Raw genomic sequence first — 20,000 nt, forward strand, 5'->3', positions numbered from 1 at the left:
CCCGCAGTTCTGGGGAAGAAACTATTGGAGTAAAAGGCTTTCTTGCACCTATGGATCTCTACTGTAAAGGGATGAGACTTAGTAGCTTGTTGGGTTTGTCGGGGTAGTTACGTCATGGAGGTACAAGTGTTTGCAGTTCGTCAGAGCATTCACCATTAAAGTATTTGTAGAACAAGCAGAGGGATGCAACATCTCGTCGATGGGACAGAGGCTGAAGCCTAGATGACAGTTCAGGACCTATCAGGTTGGCGACTCTCTTTTGAACCCTGTCCAGGAGTGAGAGACAAGCTGCAGATGCACCAGCCCAGATATGACAACAGTACTCCATACATGGGCGAATGGTGGCCTTATAGAAGTATAGGATACTGTCAGGCGTAAGTAGTTTTCTAGCACGGTAGAGGGAGCAAACCTTCCTTGCAGCAGCCTTGGCAATGCTCTCAGTGTATCTATTCCAGTTCATATTCCCTGTAAACGTTAGGCCGAAGAGTTTAAAAGAAGTACTTTCAGGCAATGTGTTCTTGGCCATTGCTATTGGTGGTAGAGAAGGTTTCTTGTAGTTATTGAAGGAAACAAGCTTAGTCTTAGCAGCATTTAATGTGACCGACCATTTTTGTCCCCATTCCACTACAGATTGGAGGTCATCCTCTAGTGTTTCTGCCATTTCCTTGGATATGTGTTAATTTGTTTTCCTCTCATATCTGTTATAGAGAGTGGTGTCATCGGCAAATATACCCATCTCAGAAACAATTTTATCAGGGAGGTCATTTATGAATATCAGGAATAATAGAGGTCCAAGGATAGACCCCTGAGGTACTCCCGCATTTATGTCATATTGTTTGGATGTACGACCGTTGTGGACAACTTTGATTTTTCTATTACTTAAGAAGGATTTAATTACATTATGAATTCTTCCAGTGATTCCATATGATCTAATTTTCCTTAGAAGACCATCGTGCCATACCCTGTCAAAAGCCTTAGATATATCAAGGACCACCGCTCTACCATCCCCTGTTTTGTCCAATGAACGGTAGATACGTTCAGAAACTACAGTTAAGATATCTGCTGTTGAACGGGCTTGCCTGAATCCATATTGTTTGTCAGTCAGGAGTTTAGCAGCTGTTAGGTGCTGGACTAGGGCTTGATTAACTAAGGACTCAAATATTTTGGCGAAAAGCGGGAGGAGGCTAATGCGGCGATAATTTAGTGGGTCAGTTCTTTCACCAGAATTCTTGAAGACTGGTACCACAGAAGCGGTTTTCCAGCAGTCGGGAAAACAAGATTCGTTAAGGCATTTATTGTAAAGTTTGGAGAGAACTGGAGCAACCTCGGCAGAGCATTTTTTTAATAGCACAGACGGGATGAGGTCTGGTCCACATGCTTTTGAGGTGTCTAGGTTTTTTATAATAGCATGTACCTGAGAAGGGGTGATTTTCAAATCGTCTGGTGTGGCGTCTGTTCGCAGAGGAAAATCAGGGAGTGAGTGGTGTACCGAGTTCAGTGTGGAGTTTGAGGCAAACTGACTGGCAAGCAGATTAGCCTTGTCAGTTGCCGTGCAAGCAACCTCATGATTGTTTGATAGTGGGGGAATAGTTGACTGTCCATTATTTACTACGCTGTTGTAGATTTTCCAAAAATCCCGGGTTCCTAATTTCTGTGCTTCGATGTGTTTTCTGATGGTTTCAGAGTAATCTGTCTTAGCTGTCTCTATTACTCTCTTACAATTATTTCTAGCTTCTATAAGCTTCTGTTTATTTGAGCTGGACTTATGTCGGTTGAATCTGCGGAACGCATGCTGCCTTTGACAAATGGCAGCTGCATAAGCAGAAGTAAATCATTGGGGAGAGTGGGTGCTTGCTATAGAATTTCCGTGCAGGAACATGTGCTTCAATTGCAGTTTTGAACCATTCAGTGGTCTCATTTGCACACTGTTCCGCTAGAAGAGTAAAGATATTTTGCCATGGGGCATCTCTGATGAGCTCCCTGATGGCTTCCCAATCAGCCTTTTTGTAATGCCTCGTTGTTTTGAGTAGTGGATCTTCAGTTTTAGGGCTAGAATTTAGGCTGATTTCTACCATTATCACAGCGTGATCAGCATTCCCGAGTGGGCTGTGGGCATTTGTTGTACAGTCATTGGGAACCGTTGTCAGAAAGAGATCTAGAAGTGAGGCATGTTGATCTTGCTGGTCTGGGAAACGTGTCGGAAATGTAACCAACTGAGATAGGGAATGGGATATAGAGAAGCTATGTGTTGCGCTACCAGCTACGTCTGTGTGATTAGAGAATCCTAGCCAGTTACTGTGGTGGACATTGAATCACCAAATACATGTATTTGTGCGCTAGTATCGAGGAAGAGTGCTATATCTATGCTGTCTGAGACTTTGTTTATTAGGGTACAGTCTTGGTTTGAGGGAGAGCGGTAGAGAAAATACAAGTAGCTAATATTGTGTTGCATATTTAGTCTGAAGCACATAAGGGCCTGGTCCTCTGATTCTAGTTTTATTTCTCTAGTTAGGGGGAGGGTGTTACGAATATAGACTCCAAGCCCATGCATATATCTGTCCGAGTCCTTACGGTAGAGTGGAAGATAACCAGGCATGTTAAAGTGGTTAGAGGGAATGGAGGAATGAAGGTTAGTTTCACTTAATGCTAAGATATCCGGGGTGTTTACAAGGAGAAATGACTCAACATCATCTAAGTTAGTTCTAGCCCACGGATATTAGTAAATGCAAGCCTCAAGGAAGGAGGCAGGTTGGTTTTCTTTGAGTTTGGTCCTGGTTTAAACGTAACTTTTGCTTGAGCTGTCATTTCATTTTATTTTATTTAAAAGTTTCAGTTAGGGTGAGTGAGTGAGGGGGTGCTGGACAAGTAGATGTGCAGAATACCAGACATGCAATACAAGTAAACCATCAACTGTCCTCACCCACGGGATTGTGGCCTCAGGAAAGCCCACCGGGAATGAGTGCAGCGTCCCTTTCCATGCGCGACATGGCACTACAAACATCCCGATATTTTACAACTGTTGATGGAGCAGCCGCTCTAAGCGCTGCCAAAGAGTTAGGGCTCCTGTACTATCAGTCGGAAACAGCAGCCAGGAACTGTCAATTCGGTACCCTCAATCCATTAGGCAAAGCCAGCCCAGTCCAATTGCACCGATGTATATGGCACTGAAGCACCCCACTGTGTCCAGTTTAGGGGGATGGGCTGTGGCGGGAGCGGGGAAAAGCGGCGTTCATTGTCCTAGTCAGGAAACAAGGTCAACCACTGGGTGATTCAGACGAGTCCCTGTGATAGTACCTCTACGCCTATATATATATATATATATATATATATATATATATATATATATATATATATATATATATATATATATATATATATATATATAAAAAATAAAAATACCAGCGATGGTTGACGTTATGTTGTTTTGAAAAAAGAAAAACCGAATGAATTTATAAAATGGTGATCAACGTTTCGTCCCTTATTGCAGGGGATATCTTCAGGATATTAAAAGGAAAAATATATGGATGAAACTATTTCTAGTTTCTAGACAAGGAAATGGATGACTTACCAAAATGATGTCATGTACGAGGGAATCGGTAAACATCTGGTCAAGCTGCATTTCATCATTTTCTAAGATGTCCTAAAAAACAACAAAAAAGAATTTATCAAAAGATTTGATTGAAATCATTTTTTTTATTACTATGAAGGCATGATAATCTCGATTGATTGCTTGTGTGGCACTATTTCTTAGTGCACCGGTAGTTGTTCCCACCACCACCTCAGCATGGCCAGGAGTTGATTTGGCCGTAAGCGGAGGGATACACCGAAGTAAGCAACCAGAATGCAATCCCACAATTCCCTTTCTTTTTTTCGTCCGAGCAGCATGGGGTAAGACGTATATTTTTGTCTCTCCGTAAATGAGAAGAGGAGAGGCAGCCCATCCCTCAGCACTAGTTAAGGTTAGTTAGTTTTAAGTTGCCAGTTATATCGAGTTAATTGAATGATCTGTATGTTAATAATGTAATATATATGTTGTATAAATTTTGGAAAATAAAATAGTTAAGATCTTAAATATTACAATTGTGTCGTGCGTTGTTTGTGCATGTATTAAATGTCTGCCTTAAGTCAAAGGAAACGGACCTGAAGACGAAGAAGATTCCAACCATGTCAAACCCTTAATAAAAAAGACGTCATTCCGAGAGAAGGAGGGGCCAGCTACACCCAGCATCTCAGGCATGCCTTTTATCTTCACCTAGACAAAGAGACATCTAATCGATAGATCTTCATACTTAGACCTATTGACTGGCACATCGTCACGGCATGGAACCGTTTTCAGGACATTTAATGCAACACGTGGGTCGGTCACGCAAATGAACGACTTATAGGTATACACTTGTTTGTTTGCACATTGAGTGTTGTTGGAAATATTCTGAATAAGATGTTTAGCAATTTGCATAAGTGCTTTTTGTACATTTTATTTAAGAGGAGAGGTTCTATATAAACTTTCACAAAAGAACTTTCAAAAAGAAGGTAATTTTGATTAAAATATAAAAAAGAAAAAAAACGAAGAGCACTTCACCTCTGCTAAAACTGGCTTTCTTAAACAAGGAAAACACTTTTCAGAACAACCGTGTATTTTTTATTTATTTATTTTTTTTTTTATTTTTTTTTTTTTTTGGAAATCAGACCAGAAACTGATTAAGTATTTTTTGTTTTTACTAGCAGGGCGTCCGGTATTGCCTAGTCGTAAAATACGCTTAAATATGATATTCTGATTAACGCAGACTTCGTATTTATTATTATATTATACTGGATCCGATATACAGGGTGGCCGCTAGATAAGCGGGAAATTTGAAGGTCAGCTTAGATCATGGATAAAGTGTGTGATTGCTATTTTTGATTGGTGCCGTGTGAGTGTTGTAAAAATATATCGTTGTTTGACAAATTTCCCGCTTTTCTAACGACCAGCCTGTATAATAATGATTTAAAAAGTTTTTTAAAAGTGACTCGCAACCACCGAGAATCGACACCAAAACGGTTGGCTTACGATTTAATTGTCCGTTTGATGTTAATGTCTGAGCTATGAAGATATGTTTGCTGCAAAACTAAAAATTAAAACCAATAGCTATTACGTTACGCATGTATATTTCTAATGCCGTCATTCGACCTTCACCTGGTAAATTTCATTTTTTTTTCACGCTTTTGTGCCGATTTTCACCAGCGAAAAGCCTAATATAAAGTCTCGCATGGGTTCAAATACCTTGCATATGAAGTTTCATGACTGTAGACCAAAAACTCTAAGAGGAGCTTGGTAAACAAAATTTATTCAACAAAAAATATTTACGTATACATAAATATATATGGAATGAGTTTTGTGTTTAGTATAAACTTTTACGCAAATATTATGCAAGTATAAATCATGTAGAATATCTGCATAAATATAATTACACGTAATAGTTAACTAAAAATGATCATCCCATAAGAAAACCGAAAAAAAAAACTAAGTGGGGGTTAATTAGGATGGATGTTTAAAAGAATATGCAAATTAGATCGTTTGCAGATGAATGCAATTCCACGACCCATATATGAAAAAAAGGTAATAATTTCTTTTGAAATAAATAGAAAAAGGGCAAGCCTTTTTTCTGTTGTTCTTGGCCTTCAGGTCAAGATCAAAGTGACGTCCCCCAGTACGAAAGAGTGGATGCGGTATTATGGTAAAAGAAAATACTATCTCAGAGAAACTTTTGTTTTATGAAGAATTCTTGATAAAATTATTTATTAAAAAAATAGATTACTGGAGTACCATCAGTTATAATCGAAACCAAGTCATCTCTAGTCGCATATATCATGACGGGCAAAGCTAGGGCTGTAACCCTTGATATATCCAAAGCCTTTGAGAAAGTCTGGGATGAAGAAGTCTTAATGGAACTTAAATCCCACGGTTTTAATACAAATGCTAAATATAATTAGATCTTTTTTAGACGAGAAAAAAATTAAGGTTGTCCTGGATCGACGTACATCCAAGCGGCATACAGGGATCGATCCTTGGACCTCTATTATTTCTGATATTCATAAACGACCTTAATGATAACAAATATACTTGATAATAAATTCCTGAACAAAGGAATGAATGTTAATAATTTTAAAAAATAACTTTTTATTTTTATTAAAAAAAAACTCAATGTTTTTTTTTCAACAATAAATAAAAGTTCAGTTTTCATTAAGAATTTTTTTCAACAATACGGTAGATTCTACAAAAAAAAAACCCCTCATTATTGTAAATTATCAAGAAAACAATCAGTTTCAAGTGTTTCTTATACGGCTCATAGGCCGTTCATTGTATAAAATAATATAGTTTGTATATGACTAGCAGGCAATCCGGCGTTGCTCGGTCATAAAACATGCTTTAATATGATATTTTAATTCATGTAGATTTCGTATTTATTTATTACAGTATCAATACTATATTGATTATTATATTGTGCCCAATTTACAATAGTGATTTTAAAAGTTTATATATATATATATATATATATATATATAATTTAGGTGATATAAACTAGAATTGAAACTAAATCCTTTATCTCTCTAGCGGTATTCCCTACCATACGGCTTAAGAACACATGTATATTAAAGCATTAAAAATTAACGCAATTAAACGTATATCAAATGTATATTTGCGCATGCGTAGAGAATAGATGTAATGTCGATTTCCGCCAGCCCAGTTTCATTTTTTTTTTTAATTTTCACTTGTTAGCAGCTATTTTTACTAGCTAAACACCAAATCGAATTTGTTTTACAGGTCCGAATTTTATATATATATCTAGATTTAAGTCTGTAGACCAAAAGCTGACAGAGTAGTTTGGTAGAGACCGTTTCGCAGGAAGACAGAATGATCACTTTTGTAATATATAGATATGGATTTAAAGTAATACACATATTTATGCATTTGTTCTTTCCGTTCCTTATATTATAGCTAAGGAAATCTTTATCCTCGACCCCTAAAATCAACAGAGATTCCTTTAATGGTCTGGTCCCTGTTGATTGCGGCGTAATTCTGGTTCTATGTAGTCCTAGGAGGTCCAACCTCCCTGTTGACACCCGACTGAACACATAGAAATAAATAACTACAACACAAAAGTAGAACAGATATATTGAAAGCAAGAAAGTATATACAATATTTACATAGAGTCCATTGGTATAGTCATGGGGAAACCGCCCCTGGAGAAGGTGTCGACTGGGTAGTCATCGACTCTCGATCTCGTTGTCTTCTCGGTCTCTCGTTAGGTCTCTCATTATGTTTCTCGTTAGGTCTCTCGTTAGTGCTCTCGTTAGGTTTCTCATTAGGTCTCTCGTTAGGTTTCTCGTTAGGTTTCTTGTTAGGTCTCTCGTTAGGTTTCTCGTTAGGTTTCTCGTTAGGTTTCTCGTTAGGTCTCTCGTTAGGTTTCTCGTTAGGTTTCTCGTTAGGTCTCTCGTTAGGTCGCTCGTTAGGTTTCTCGTTAGGTTTCTCGTTAGGTTTCTCGTTAGGTCTCTCGTTAGGTTTCTCGTTAGGTTTCTCGTTAGGTCTCTCGTTAGGTTTCTCGTTAGGTCTCTCGTTAGTTCTCTCGTTAGGTTTCTCGTTAGGTTTCTCGTTAGGTCTCTTGTTAGGTCTCTCGTTAGGTTTCTCGTTAGGTCTCTCGTTAGGTCGCTCGTTAAGTTTCTTGTTAGGTCTCTCGTTAGGTCTCTCATTAGGTCTCTCGTTAAGTTTCTCGTTAGGTCTCTCGTTAGGTCTCTCGTTAGGTTTCTCGTTAGGTCTCTCGTTAGGTCTCTCGTTAGGTTTCTCGTTAGGTTTCTCGTTAGGTCTCTCATTAAGTTTCTCGTTAGGTCTCTCGTTAGGTCTCTCGTTAGGTCTCTCGTTAGGTTTCTCGTTAGGTCTCTCGTTAGGTCTCTCGTTAGGTTTCTCGTTAGGTTTCTCGTTAGGTCTCTCATTAAGTTTCTCGTTGGGTCTCTCGTTAGGTCTCTCGTTAGGTTTCTTCCATCTCTACTTTATTTATATGGTTGACACTCCACGTATGCTAATTAGGTAAATCCTACCACAACACTCTCAGGCTTTGTCTTCTCTCTTTGAGAAATGTTTAGTTTATTGCTAATCCCCTGAGGCACCCTCACCGAGGAATGCCGACGGGGCTGTCTAGGTACTTTTTCAAGTCAGAGCGTTCCTCCTAACATTTTAATCCTACTTTTCGACCGTTGTCGCAATGGGAGAGAACTAAAACCACTCATAGTCTGATAACCAAACGTGTTAGACATAATTACTGGATTGGCATCCGTTAGCGAAATACAGGCAGAGGCCATAAAGGGAACAACGTCTGCTAACAGTTCAACCTGGCTTTGTTCGAGCCCTATATATTGTTTATAACTTACCTTGCATGTGAATGCACTTTATGTAAGATGTTTAGACCAAAATTGTCTGAGTAATATAATAGAGACCGCAGAGGTAATTTCTTTTAACTTCGATCCCAATATTTTGACCACTTAACATTTATTATTTTGGTTTCAAATCAAAATAACAAGTTTTACCAATGCCCAAGTTATATACATCTAAATTTTCAAGTGTTTAGACCCAAAATTGGCGGAGAAATTTAGTAAAATCTGCAAAGGTCAACTCTGACTTTGACTTTTTGCCAGCCAAATTTTCGCCCTAAAATTGATTAAAATGCTTGTTGCACGTCTGAATACGCTAAGTCGACATTATATATTCGCTGAAATACTTAGAACAGCGTATATCGTTTTTATTCTTTCCGGAGGAAACCAAACGTTGTATGTAACAGAGCGCGACCGCGCGTATGCAAATGCGTACGAAATTGGAAATGATGTCGCTGTAAGGGAAAAAGACTATAAAGAGGAGAGAGAGCACGTTAGAGAGGACGATCGCGTTACAGAAGTGGGTGACGTCATAGCGAGAAGTCGCGCGCGCACGAGAATGAGGAAATAAATATCATTGTTACACGAAGAAGAGAGTTTGATTTATTTCTTGTCTTGGTCTAATTTGCGACGTAGACTGTTACAACGTGTTGGTTCTACACGTTAACATAACAAGAACTACGTTACACGTAGAGACAGTCACAAAGGAAATTACAACTTCGATACAAACAGTCCAGGTCCGAGAAAAAGTTATTTATTTTCTTAATTTACCAATCCAGTCGCCGACACGTATTTAACACCAATATGTTCTCTCTTTCTGTGCGCAACATCGGTCAGCTGTCATTACATCGATATACAGATACAGCTGGTTGTCAAAACGCGACACCATACACGGCTGGCGGTCGTTAATCGACACGGCAGACTCATTACACAGCACCAGACATAGGTTGCTCTCAATCGACGGTGTAAAAGGAAAAGCCGTTGTGTGTTTGCCGAGCGTAATTTCCCACGCGTCGTTTTTGTTCTCTTTTTCCTTCTGATCCTCATTCCTATATATTCATTTGAGTTTGTGACATCATTCTTATGCCACACCCCAAAATACTGACGCGACTATGTTACAACTGTATTAGAGGAAGCAAATATCATGATTATAAAAATTGTACTTCACTATCGGTGCGTAACTAGCATCCCCGAACTGATTTTTGGAATGACCATGTGCCCGATCACACTAAAGGCCATCGTTGTAACCATTCATCTAAGCAATTTTTACCTGTGCTCAGCCAACATTCTCAGTTTTTACTTCGTTTTGCGGTTCTCGCGGCTCTCAGAAAGCGTTAGAAATGTATCAAGCAGTGGTTCGTTAGGAATTCCTGGAAGTCATCCAAGAACCGCCGTCTGAGAACAGACAGACAAATAAAAATGGCCAACAAGGACGGGGAGGAAGCGGTTGTGAGCAAGGGGAGGAGGTATGATAAATAGCGATGGTATAAAGAAACGCGGGGTGAAGATGTGCGTGGGAATGGAAGGTGGTGGGTGGGGTTCACGGTTGGAAACACCGCAGTCGGAATAATTACCAATCTTTTGAATGCGATTAATACTTGCAGAACTTCGGCATAGAATCGTAGGATGGTTCGACGTCGATTCGTTGAGGAAGACCCGGTGCGCTACCTATCTACAAGAAGGAACCATCAATATCCCTTATTATTTTTCATCATTTACTTTAAATGGCGCCAAAAAGAAAGCTCGAACACAGTTGCTTTTTAACGGTAATTTTTTTTTTATTGTCAGTTGGCTTAGTGAGGGATGCCCTTTTCTTTTCTCTGCAACCTCTCTCCCACAGAAGAGACGTTGCCAGCCTGTTATTTCCATGGCAAGTGCTCGTCTGAGCTCCAATCTCTGGTCCCCCCCTTCGCCAATCTTTCATGATAAGCACCTGTCTAACTGAAACCACTGTCAATAATTTTCCCCACTTTTTATCTGTGCCAAAATCAAAACGTAGATTCCATGAACAAAGCTTCTTTCTGAGAATTGCATGCCTGTGGAACTCTCTTCCGTTTGCCTGTTTCCCACCTGACTACAACTTGGATTTCTTTAAGTCCAACATAAACAAATTCCTGATGAACCGCCCCCTTAAGTAAGACACTTTATCAAATCTGCAATACTAACGATTACTATGATACTATCCCATTGATTACTGTACACGCAATAACCCTTATCCCCGAGTGGCTTCCGGGCCTTGATAAGTGGTGACTACCATGTAAAAAAGAATTCACCCCAAACAAGACACAGCGCCACTTAGTCGTGAGGGGCTACTATATGGGACCAGGTTTGGAGTTGGTTAGCTAGATGTTTGTTCACATTACACTTGAATTTCTGCATGTCTGTACAGTCAGGGAAACAGGGAGGGAATTCCAAAGTGCAGCCGTCCGAGGGGAAAAATCTACCTCGAAGACATATGGGCTCGATTTTGTCCCTGCTAAGCTACTAACATTTTAATTTTAATTATTTGGGTTATTCAGACTACTATTCTATTATTGCCTTTATTGAAGGACGTAAAACTTATAGACAGAGAGATTGAATAATGACAAACCAAGGTTTTACCTTCCTATATTTTTATTGTCATCGAAATCGGTGGAATCGCCCATTATGCAATCAGATCGATGGATTGCCTGCTCTAGTTGGGAACCCATCGCGGTGCACAACGAGAAAGCTTCACATGCCTCTCGCAGTGACTTGGTCCACAACATCTTATTGTCTACATTGCACTGTAGAGAACCTACCGTTTATTTTATGACATTATTTTTTATATATAATGGCTTTAATTAAAGTTTATAATGCAAAAGTCAAGTATCATGATTCAATTGAATACACACACGTACACACACACACACACACACTATATATATATATATATATATATATATATTGTGTACAGAAAGTTGTTAGTTGAGACAGGTCATTGGTACCGTCGGTTTCAAGCCCGATAATAAGGCCCGTTTAAGGTATCCTTATCGAGCTCTCTTCAGCCAATATTCGTCAGACGAATATTGGCTGAAGAGAGCTCGATAAGGATACCTTAAACGGGCCTTATTATCGGGCTTGAAACCGACGGTACCAATGACCTGTCTCAACTAACAACTTTCTGTACACAAAATATAAGTACGCTCTTAAAATTTGGATTTTCCTTTTAATTGAGCACTCTGCTGGAATTCTTTTTCCAAAAAAACTAATTATATATATATATATATATATATATATATATATTACATGTAAATACTTTTACATGCAAAATCCGATCCCGCATTTTGCTAATTCCTGCCCTCTGATGAGAAGGAGAGTATTTCTTCGAAACTCCGCGGATTAAGGACTATCCACTTATCTTGTGCTTCCTTTTTGAAATTAAATATGTTTTTAACTCTTTTTCAATATGTTTTTTAACATGTTTTATTAATCAGTTGTTCATTATATATATATATATATATATATATATATATATATATATATATATATATATATATATATATATATATATATATATATACACAGTAGCTGGCCGCCCGGCGTTGCCTGGTCGTACAATACGCTCAACATGATATTTTAATTTATGCAGATTGCGTATGTATTATTATAGAATCAATCCTCTATTGATTATTATATATTACGGGTAATAATTTGCTTGCTGGACTAATTCTGAAAAAAAGGATGCATAAATAAATAATTAAAATAAAATAAAATAAAAAAATAATATAAATTACATCATTCATCAAATTCCGTCTGTGTTTGTTTACAATATCACGTCAGCTGATATTTGGGTTTGATGATCAGAAACATCGTCTTTCTTCTCTTTACAAGGGAATTTTTTTTTTTTTTTTTTTTTTTTTTTACATTTTACGTTACACCGGCAAGAATGATTCTGCTTGCGCACGGACTAGAACATCGTCCTCTTCAAGTCTAATGTAAATAAATAATCGATGATGGTATACTAGCCTGATCTAATTTCTAGGTCAGAATCTATTTCATCTAAGGCTCTATTCATACAAATGTCAGCCCTGACCAGGCAGAAGTTTAAAATGTATCTTGGCTTTATGCTCGGCGGCCGCATAACTATCGCTTCTCTTACTTTGTACTTTAGTCCTCGCATTCCAAGAGCGACGTTTCTTACAAAAAGGAAGCAATTGCTGTTTTCTAGACCAGAATCTATTCTAGAAAAATATCGTTGGCAAGTTTTTGACCCTATAGTATTTTTTAGCTGCTTACATCAAATGGCTTCATACCATGTCTGGAACGATTTCCATGAAAAAAAAAAAAATCCTGGTTCCAAATGATCTGCCATTTCACCAAACGAGGAAAATAAAATTTGTAGCAGCAGGAAGTAATTCCTTGGAGAATGGTATCACAACGAATGGACAAATACAACACTAGCACCCCAAAGGAAGGGGTAATGCTTGGGAAGTTAGTGAAATGGCATATAAACAATAGTAATAGAGATATTATATAAAAAACAAGTTTACCTGCAAACTGCCTTTCGAACAATACTCAGATACAATCAATACATAAGGTCCATCAACGGATGCGCCAATGAAAGAATTGATGTTTTGATGACGTAGTTCGCGCATCTACAAAGAAAAAGACATTAAAAATCCATTTCATTTATATTTATCGTAGCAAGTAGGAACGTCAAAATTTCTTATATTAACAGAACGTATGCAGTAAAATTAAAATTATCAATTTGGGATTAAAACCTTTGGAAGCATCATTAAAATTTAAAAAAAAAACGAATAAACAGACAAAACTGCTTTTGAAACACGTCAAGATGCAAACACAGAGAGAGCGATAAAATACATGATTCCATTTCCGTTTGATGGAAACCGTTTTTCTTTTTTCTTTTTTTTTTTTTTTTTTTGCAGACAATCTAGTAGTTGGCCAGTTGTGTACAAATTCCAAGAGCGATAGGAGCCTTTTATCATGTCTGAAAGTGACACAATGTTCAACAAGCGAGATCGGAGATGTGCCGCTGTACAACTCATGCTCTCCACCGATCCGACTTATGGCAATAAAACTAAATAAAAAGCCAGCAGCCTCCAAATGCATCGCTGAATTGCCACGAATAAGAGGAACCGTCATGACTACCGTTATGATCTTTGGTTTCAAGTGAGGGCCACATCATGCCATCTCATATCTTCGAAGTCGGCTTGAAAGTCAACACCGACATGTACCTGGATGTGCTGAAGAGTGTGGTGATCCCCTGGTGCAATCAGGTAGCTGCTGGCAGATCCTGGGTGGGGCAGCAGGGCGTCGGTCCAAAAGTCCAAAGAGACCCAATCTTGGCTTCAGAAGGAGTGCTACGACTTTATACCTTATCTCACTGGCCCCTCTCCCCGACCTGAACCTGCTAGACTGCTTCATTTGGTCATACATCAGGAACATCACCAACATGACCTCCAACAACACCAAAGCCAGCCTGATCACCGCCATCCGCCGAGTATTCGCCGAGCTCCCACCGGCGTTTGTAGAAAAGGTATGATCCCAGTTTTGGACCTGTATCACGGCGGTGATTGAGGCTGAAGGCGGCTACAGTGAAGAGATGTCAGTTCTATTACATAATCAAGTAACATGTATATATATTTTCAATAAAAGTTTAAAAATAAATCTGTAGTGGTTTTTTTGTAGGGCGACACTTTTATCGTTCCACCCGGTATTTTACTAAAAGAAGAAAAATTATTAAAATTTCATTTTCTTTTTTTTTTCTTTTTAATTGTAACATTTCTTATGATTTCGGATCGTATGAGATTCATCATCAAAGAAAGAAAGAGTTCAGTCCTTTATCTATATAAGAGCCAGATACGCCCTAACATGGATCACTGTTACGATATCTGCGCAACAGCTGCTCGGTGTACCCTATCCAGCTTTGATAGAGTTCAAAATCAGCTTCGAAACCTAGTGAGAGATACGCTTTTCTCTTGCTTGCAACCTCTTTCCTACAGAAAAGACATTGCGAGCCTGTTTCTATTTTATCATTATTTTCATGGAATGTGATCAACTGAATTCCAATCTATGGTTCCTCCTCGCCAAACTTTCTCTAAAAACACTCGACTTGCTACGACCACTATATACGATTCCCCCAACTCTCTATCTGTACCTAAATCTAAACACAGATTCTTTTCTTTTTTTTTTTTACATAGTGGTCACCACTTATCAAGGCCCGGAAGCCATTCAGGGATAAGGGTTATTGCGTGTACAGTACGTTAGTATTGGAGATTTGATAAAGTGTCTTACTTAAAGGGGCGGTTCATCAGGAATTTGTTAACGTTGAACTTGAAGACATCATTCTTATAACTACATAATTTACTCACATAAAATTAATATACGAAAGTATAGATTTATGCGTAAACTTTATTTACTTCAAAGGTGCTCAATACGTAGGTAGAGCTAGTTAGCTTAATCGCCATATATATTTTATAACTTACTATATATATATATATATATATATATATATATGTTTAAAGAAAAAATAGAAAAAACCGAATGAAATTATTAAAAAATCAACGTTTCGTCCTTGTTTCCGAGGACATCTTCAGGATAATTGAAATAAAAATGTGATAAAAGAAAAAGTCATAGATCGTGCGAAAAAAGACAGTTTTTTAAAATCCAACCCATGTCGGGAAAGGACACGCACACATATTCGTCCTTTCCCGACATGGGTTGGATTTTAAAAAACTGTCTTTTTTCGCACGATCTATGACTTTTTCTTTTATCACATTTTTATTTCAATTATCCTGAAGATGTCCTCTGAGACAAGGACGAAACGTTGATTTTTTAATAATTTCATTCGGTTTTTTCTATTTTTTCTTTAAACATAACGTCAACCACCGCTGGTATATTTTTTCATTCCTTATACATATATATATATATATATATATATATATATATATATATATATATATATATATATATATATATATATATATATATATATATATATATATCACTGTTTTCTCGTGGAAAGTTATGTATCCTTTTTGATTGTAAGTGTATTTCTATCTCACACAGAAAAAGCAAACCAAAAAGAAAGAAACGTAGATTTCCCAGACTTAATTTAAAATGGCAATGTTATAAAATTACAAGTTGTAAGATTAAATCGTTTTTATTTCTCAAAAGAAACATTAGTTTTGTACATGATTTTATTTGTAAATAAGTTCATGGCAATTGTTTATTTTCTATTTATCGTTTTCGCAAGTCATTATTGTTTTGGTGTAAGCGAGGGCGTTAACCTTATTAGAGAAAACATCGTTAGATAAAGACTTTTAAAAATGGCGGCCATTTTTTTTTTGTCCTTTTGTTGCGCGGGAAGTTGTCGACATTATCCATTTCCGTTTTTGTCTTTTTTAGTTTTTCTTTTCTTTTTTTTCTTTTTTTGTATTGTATTTGTTTAGATTTTGTTTTGTGAAGTTTTTTTTTTTTTTTTGAATGTGTGTGACAGAAACAAATGTTTGATTCAACAGACAACACGGAAGAGGAAAAAATAAATTGGAAATAAATAGTGAAAAAAAAAACGAAGCAGTGGTAATAGTAGTAGTAGTAGTAGTAGTAGTAGTAGTAGTAGTAGTAGTAGGAAGTAGAGATTGAAAAGAAAAAAGAGATTCGAAATAAAAATAAAAGAAAACAAAAGAAAAAGTAAAAGAAAAAAGGGGCGAAAAAAAGAAAGTGAAAGAAGAAGACAGGGGAGAAACGCTTGAGGAAGAAGAAAGATAAAGTAAATCCCAAAGGACGAAAGAGAAGAAGTAAAAGAAAAGAAAAGGGTAAATGAAGAAAAAGAAAGAAAAAAGAGGAAGGAAAAAGAACGAAAGGAAAGAAAAAAATACCAAAGAAGAAAGAGAAAGAGAGAAGATGAATAAGAAGAAGAAAGGGAAAAGAAAAAGAAAAAATAACACAACAGGAGAGAAAGAACAAAAGAAATCTCAGAAATATGAGGAAAAAAGAAGAAAACAAAGAAGAAAAGAAAAAAAAAGAAAAAGGAATAGGAGAAAGAGAAAAAGAAAATTAAAATAAAAGCAGGACGAGATACAAACCAGAATGACACTCCACATAGAGTCAAGTTTTTTTCTGGCTCTGATATTGATATTAAAAGCTTACTGTTTATATTAAACAAATTATTAAAACAAACTTTCTTTTTAATATACTCAGTCATGGATATCCGAGCGACTTAATAAAGGCTAACTAATTTGCATAATTTTCATTAATTAATTATTCATTTTTTTTTCTTATTAGGTGATTAGTTTGATTTCACTATTACGTTGAATTCTATTTATGCATAGTTTCTACATTCTGCATAATTGCGTAGAATTTAAGATGAAAACGTTTAAGCACATAGACATCTCTCTCTTTCTCTCTCTTTTTTCCTCTCTCTCTCTCTCTTTCTATGTATAAATTATATATATTGTGTGTGTGTGTGTGACGTTGTCGGTATGTGTGCGAAAAGTCTCTACCAAACTATTGCCTGAATATTTGGTCTAAAAAATTAAAATTTGATATATATATATATATATATATATATATATATATATATATATATATAATCTTTCTTTTAATAATTTTATTTGAACTCATTTCCTTTTCCTTGTACCCATTTGTGGATTATTCCACGGATTTCTGCCTTTCGGATTAATTTAGACCATCTCCCAATTACGCGATTCCCTTGGATTTTACTTGTCGAAATGGAAATTTAACTAATTTGGGGGGATTTTGGATGTTAAATACCACCCAGAGTTTAAATTCAGGTAGATAAATGAATAAATATATATTAAAAACTATATAATGAATAAAAAATTAAAAAATATTGCATTATTTATTATTCATATATTTATTTATTTATCTTCAAACAACATCTCTGCATTGTTGTAGCCTTAAAAAAATAACTGTTATTCTCTTACAATGCTTCAAGCAAACTACGCCATACTTCTTTTTCAAAGTGTTTTTAATATGTTTTATTAACTACCTGTTCTTATATATATATATATATATATATATATATATATATATATATATATATATATATATATATATATATATATATATATATATATATATTTACCAGTGGTGAAAAAACCGGACTAAAGTGCTCAATGTGTAGCCAGAGCAGTACATAGGAAATTTATTACTGTGAGTCCAGAATGAGTTTACATATTGTTTCAGCTAGAGGAAGATCCTCAAAGAGAGGAAATATCCAACTAGCATCGTCAGAATTCATAGATGGACTATATATATATATATATATATATATATATATATATATATATATATATATATATATATATATATATATATAAGTAACATATTAGAGATCAAGTTAATTATCCTGTCAGATATTACATTGAGGTAATACTTTCAGGATGATCCTAGCCAAAAAAGTAAAGCTCAATATTTAAAAATAGAGCAATATATAAGTTTAATGATTAAATTTAAATTCTGTAAATTAAAATATATACAAATCTATTTAAGTTAAGAATTTATTGTATGAAACAAGGAATATATATAGAAAAAATTGTTTATTTTCTTTAATCCATGAATTTTCAATAATGGCTCTTATCATTAGAGGAAATGAAATGCAATATATAATCAATGTTCAAATCCATTGATTCAACATCTGATGCAATATCTCCGCACCCGCAAAGATTTTGGATTTCATTTACCAACGGATCTTTATATCGCTGACGAGGACGACCACTTCGTATGCCATTCGAAATAACAGTATGGAACAACCAAACATTCTTGATATATCGGATTACTGATTTTCCCCCCGGATCACTACTCCTCCGATCTGCCAGTAATACCCCGGCAACTATTGAACTCATTCTTAAAATGGACTGCCCAGGTTGTATGAAATTCCTTTTTCTATGACTCTTATTCACCATTCAAATAACATTTTCAATATATGTGCTGAAAAGCAAAATATTTGTTTATTCAAAGCTGAACATTTTGCTAATTGCATTTCATTTCCTCTGATGATAAGCGCCAGTATTGAAAATCCATGGATTAAGGAAATAAACATAACTCCCCTCTTGTTGCAAACAATAAATTCTTAACTTAAATATATGTGTATATATTTTGATTTACAGAATTTAACTTTAATAATTATATATATATATATATATATATATATATATATATATATATATATATATATATATATATATATATATAAGGTCACAAAAATCCAAGCCTGGTCAACGATGCTCTTGGCGGATGAGGAAGGAATCCCAACGGCTTCTGCAGCGGATGAACCAGTGCTACGCGGTCAACAAGTGTGATGTACAACTCGACTCGGGTCTGCCTCAGCCATCGGATGCGGCTGATTGCATGTGTGCAGACAGTCCTGGCCGGTCATTGTCTCTGTACTTTTGCTTTCAGCGGAGAGGGTGCTAGCAGTACTGAGCAAGCTGCTTATTCCAACTTTTCCTAGGCTGGGGGAGAGGTGAAAGTCCCGTGACGATGGAGTGAGGGCGTACCGGCAGGTTTGATGGAGTGGAAGCTGCAACGTGATCTCTGCACTCAGGCGATTGGAATATGATGGTCGTGCTCTTCTGAAGGAAAGCAAAAAGAGCGCAACTAGGGGCGCCACTACCCGTATTCCCCTGCCATCAGGTGTCACATCTGCCGCCTGGGTTTCAGAGCTCCGATCGGACTCACATCACGCCTTCGACACGGACACTAACTGACCTCCGCGTCATCGTCAAAATCGACGGACTGCTCGATATATATATATATATATATATATATATATATATATATTTATATATATATATATATATATATATATATATATAGAGAGAGAGAGAGAGAGAGAGAGAGAGTGGGGAGAGAGTAAGATTAAATGAAATATTAAAATGCCACAGGATTACAGATTATATAATTCTGTAAACCTAAAGTCCAAATAAATATAAGTATCAATATTTATAAGACGATGCCAAGCAGATAAAGAAAGCTCAATATACGAGATAGAGCAATAAAATGAATGGAAATTCTGAGTTAAATTATGTAGAATTACAACAAAATTTATTGTTTGACAAAGAAGTACAAATAATTTTTAAAGACTTTTTCCTTAATGGATTTTTAATGAATGGTTCCTTTTCATCGGACGAAATGTTATTAACAGTAAATATCCCTTTTGACACTATCACTTCAATTTGAATTTTCAATTTATGTGCTAATAAGTAAAATTTATAATTACACACATCTATTTTGCTAGTTACACTTTCTCTGATGAGATGAGCCATTCATTGAAAATCTATGGATTAAGAAAAAATAAAAATTGTCAAACAATAAATTCTGTTGTAATTCTACATAATGTCATTCAGAATTTCCATTTAGACACAAACACATCATCATCATCATCATCATCATCATCATCATCGGCAATCACTCCTGTCTGATTAGGTCTGGTCATTTGTGAGTCCTCAGATGGCTGTTGGGGCCGATCATTGACTCACAGACTTTATTGCAGTGGGGGCATGCGTGGGTGGTCGACTGGGTAGTGGAAGAGGGGGAAGGAGCTGTGTTGCTAGTAGATATCTCCTTTCTCCGCTTCCTCCTGTTTTCTG

At 36.4% G+C, this 20,000-nt stretch overlaps 1 protein-coding gene across 2 annotated transcripts in view; it reads right to left on the bottom strand.

The window, feature by feature from the left end:
• The window catches only part of LOC145265602 (receptor-type guanylate cyclase Gyc76C-like), a 644,892-nt gene that overhangs the window by 177,553 nt on the left and 447,339 nt on the right, over positions 1 to 20,000 (bottom strand). For both annotated transcript variants that reach the window (XM_080121613.1, XM_080121614.1), the window contains 2 exons: positions 12,915 to 13,019; positions 3,569 to 3,640 (listed from right to left, as the gene is read on the bottom strand). In XM_080121613.1, the coding sequence (XP_079977739.1) occupies positions 3,569 to 3,640; positions 12,915 to 13,019 (177 nt within the window). The remainder of the gene's footprint in view (positions 1 to 3,568; positions 3,641 to 12,914; positions 13,020 to 20,000) is intronic.

The sequence above is a fragment of the Euprymna scolopes genome, chromosome 40 (genome assembly GCF_053919585.1).
Source record: "Euprymna scolopes isolate OS-2025 chromosome 40, ASM5391958v1, whole genome shotgun sequence".
NCBI lineage: Eukaryota > Metazoa > Mollusca > Cephalopoda > Sepiida > Sepiolidae > Euprymna > Euprymna scolopes.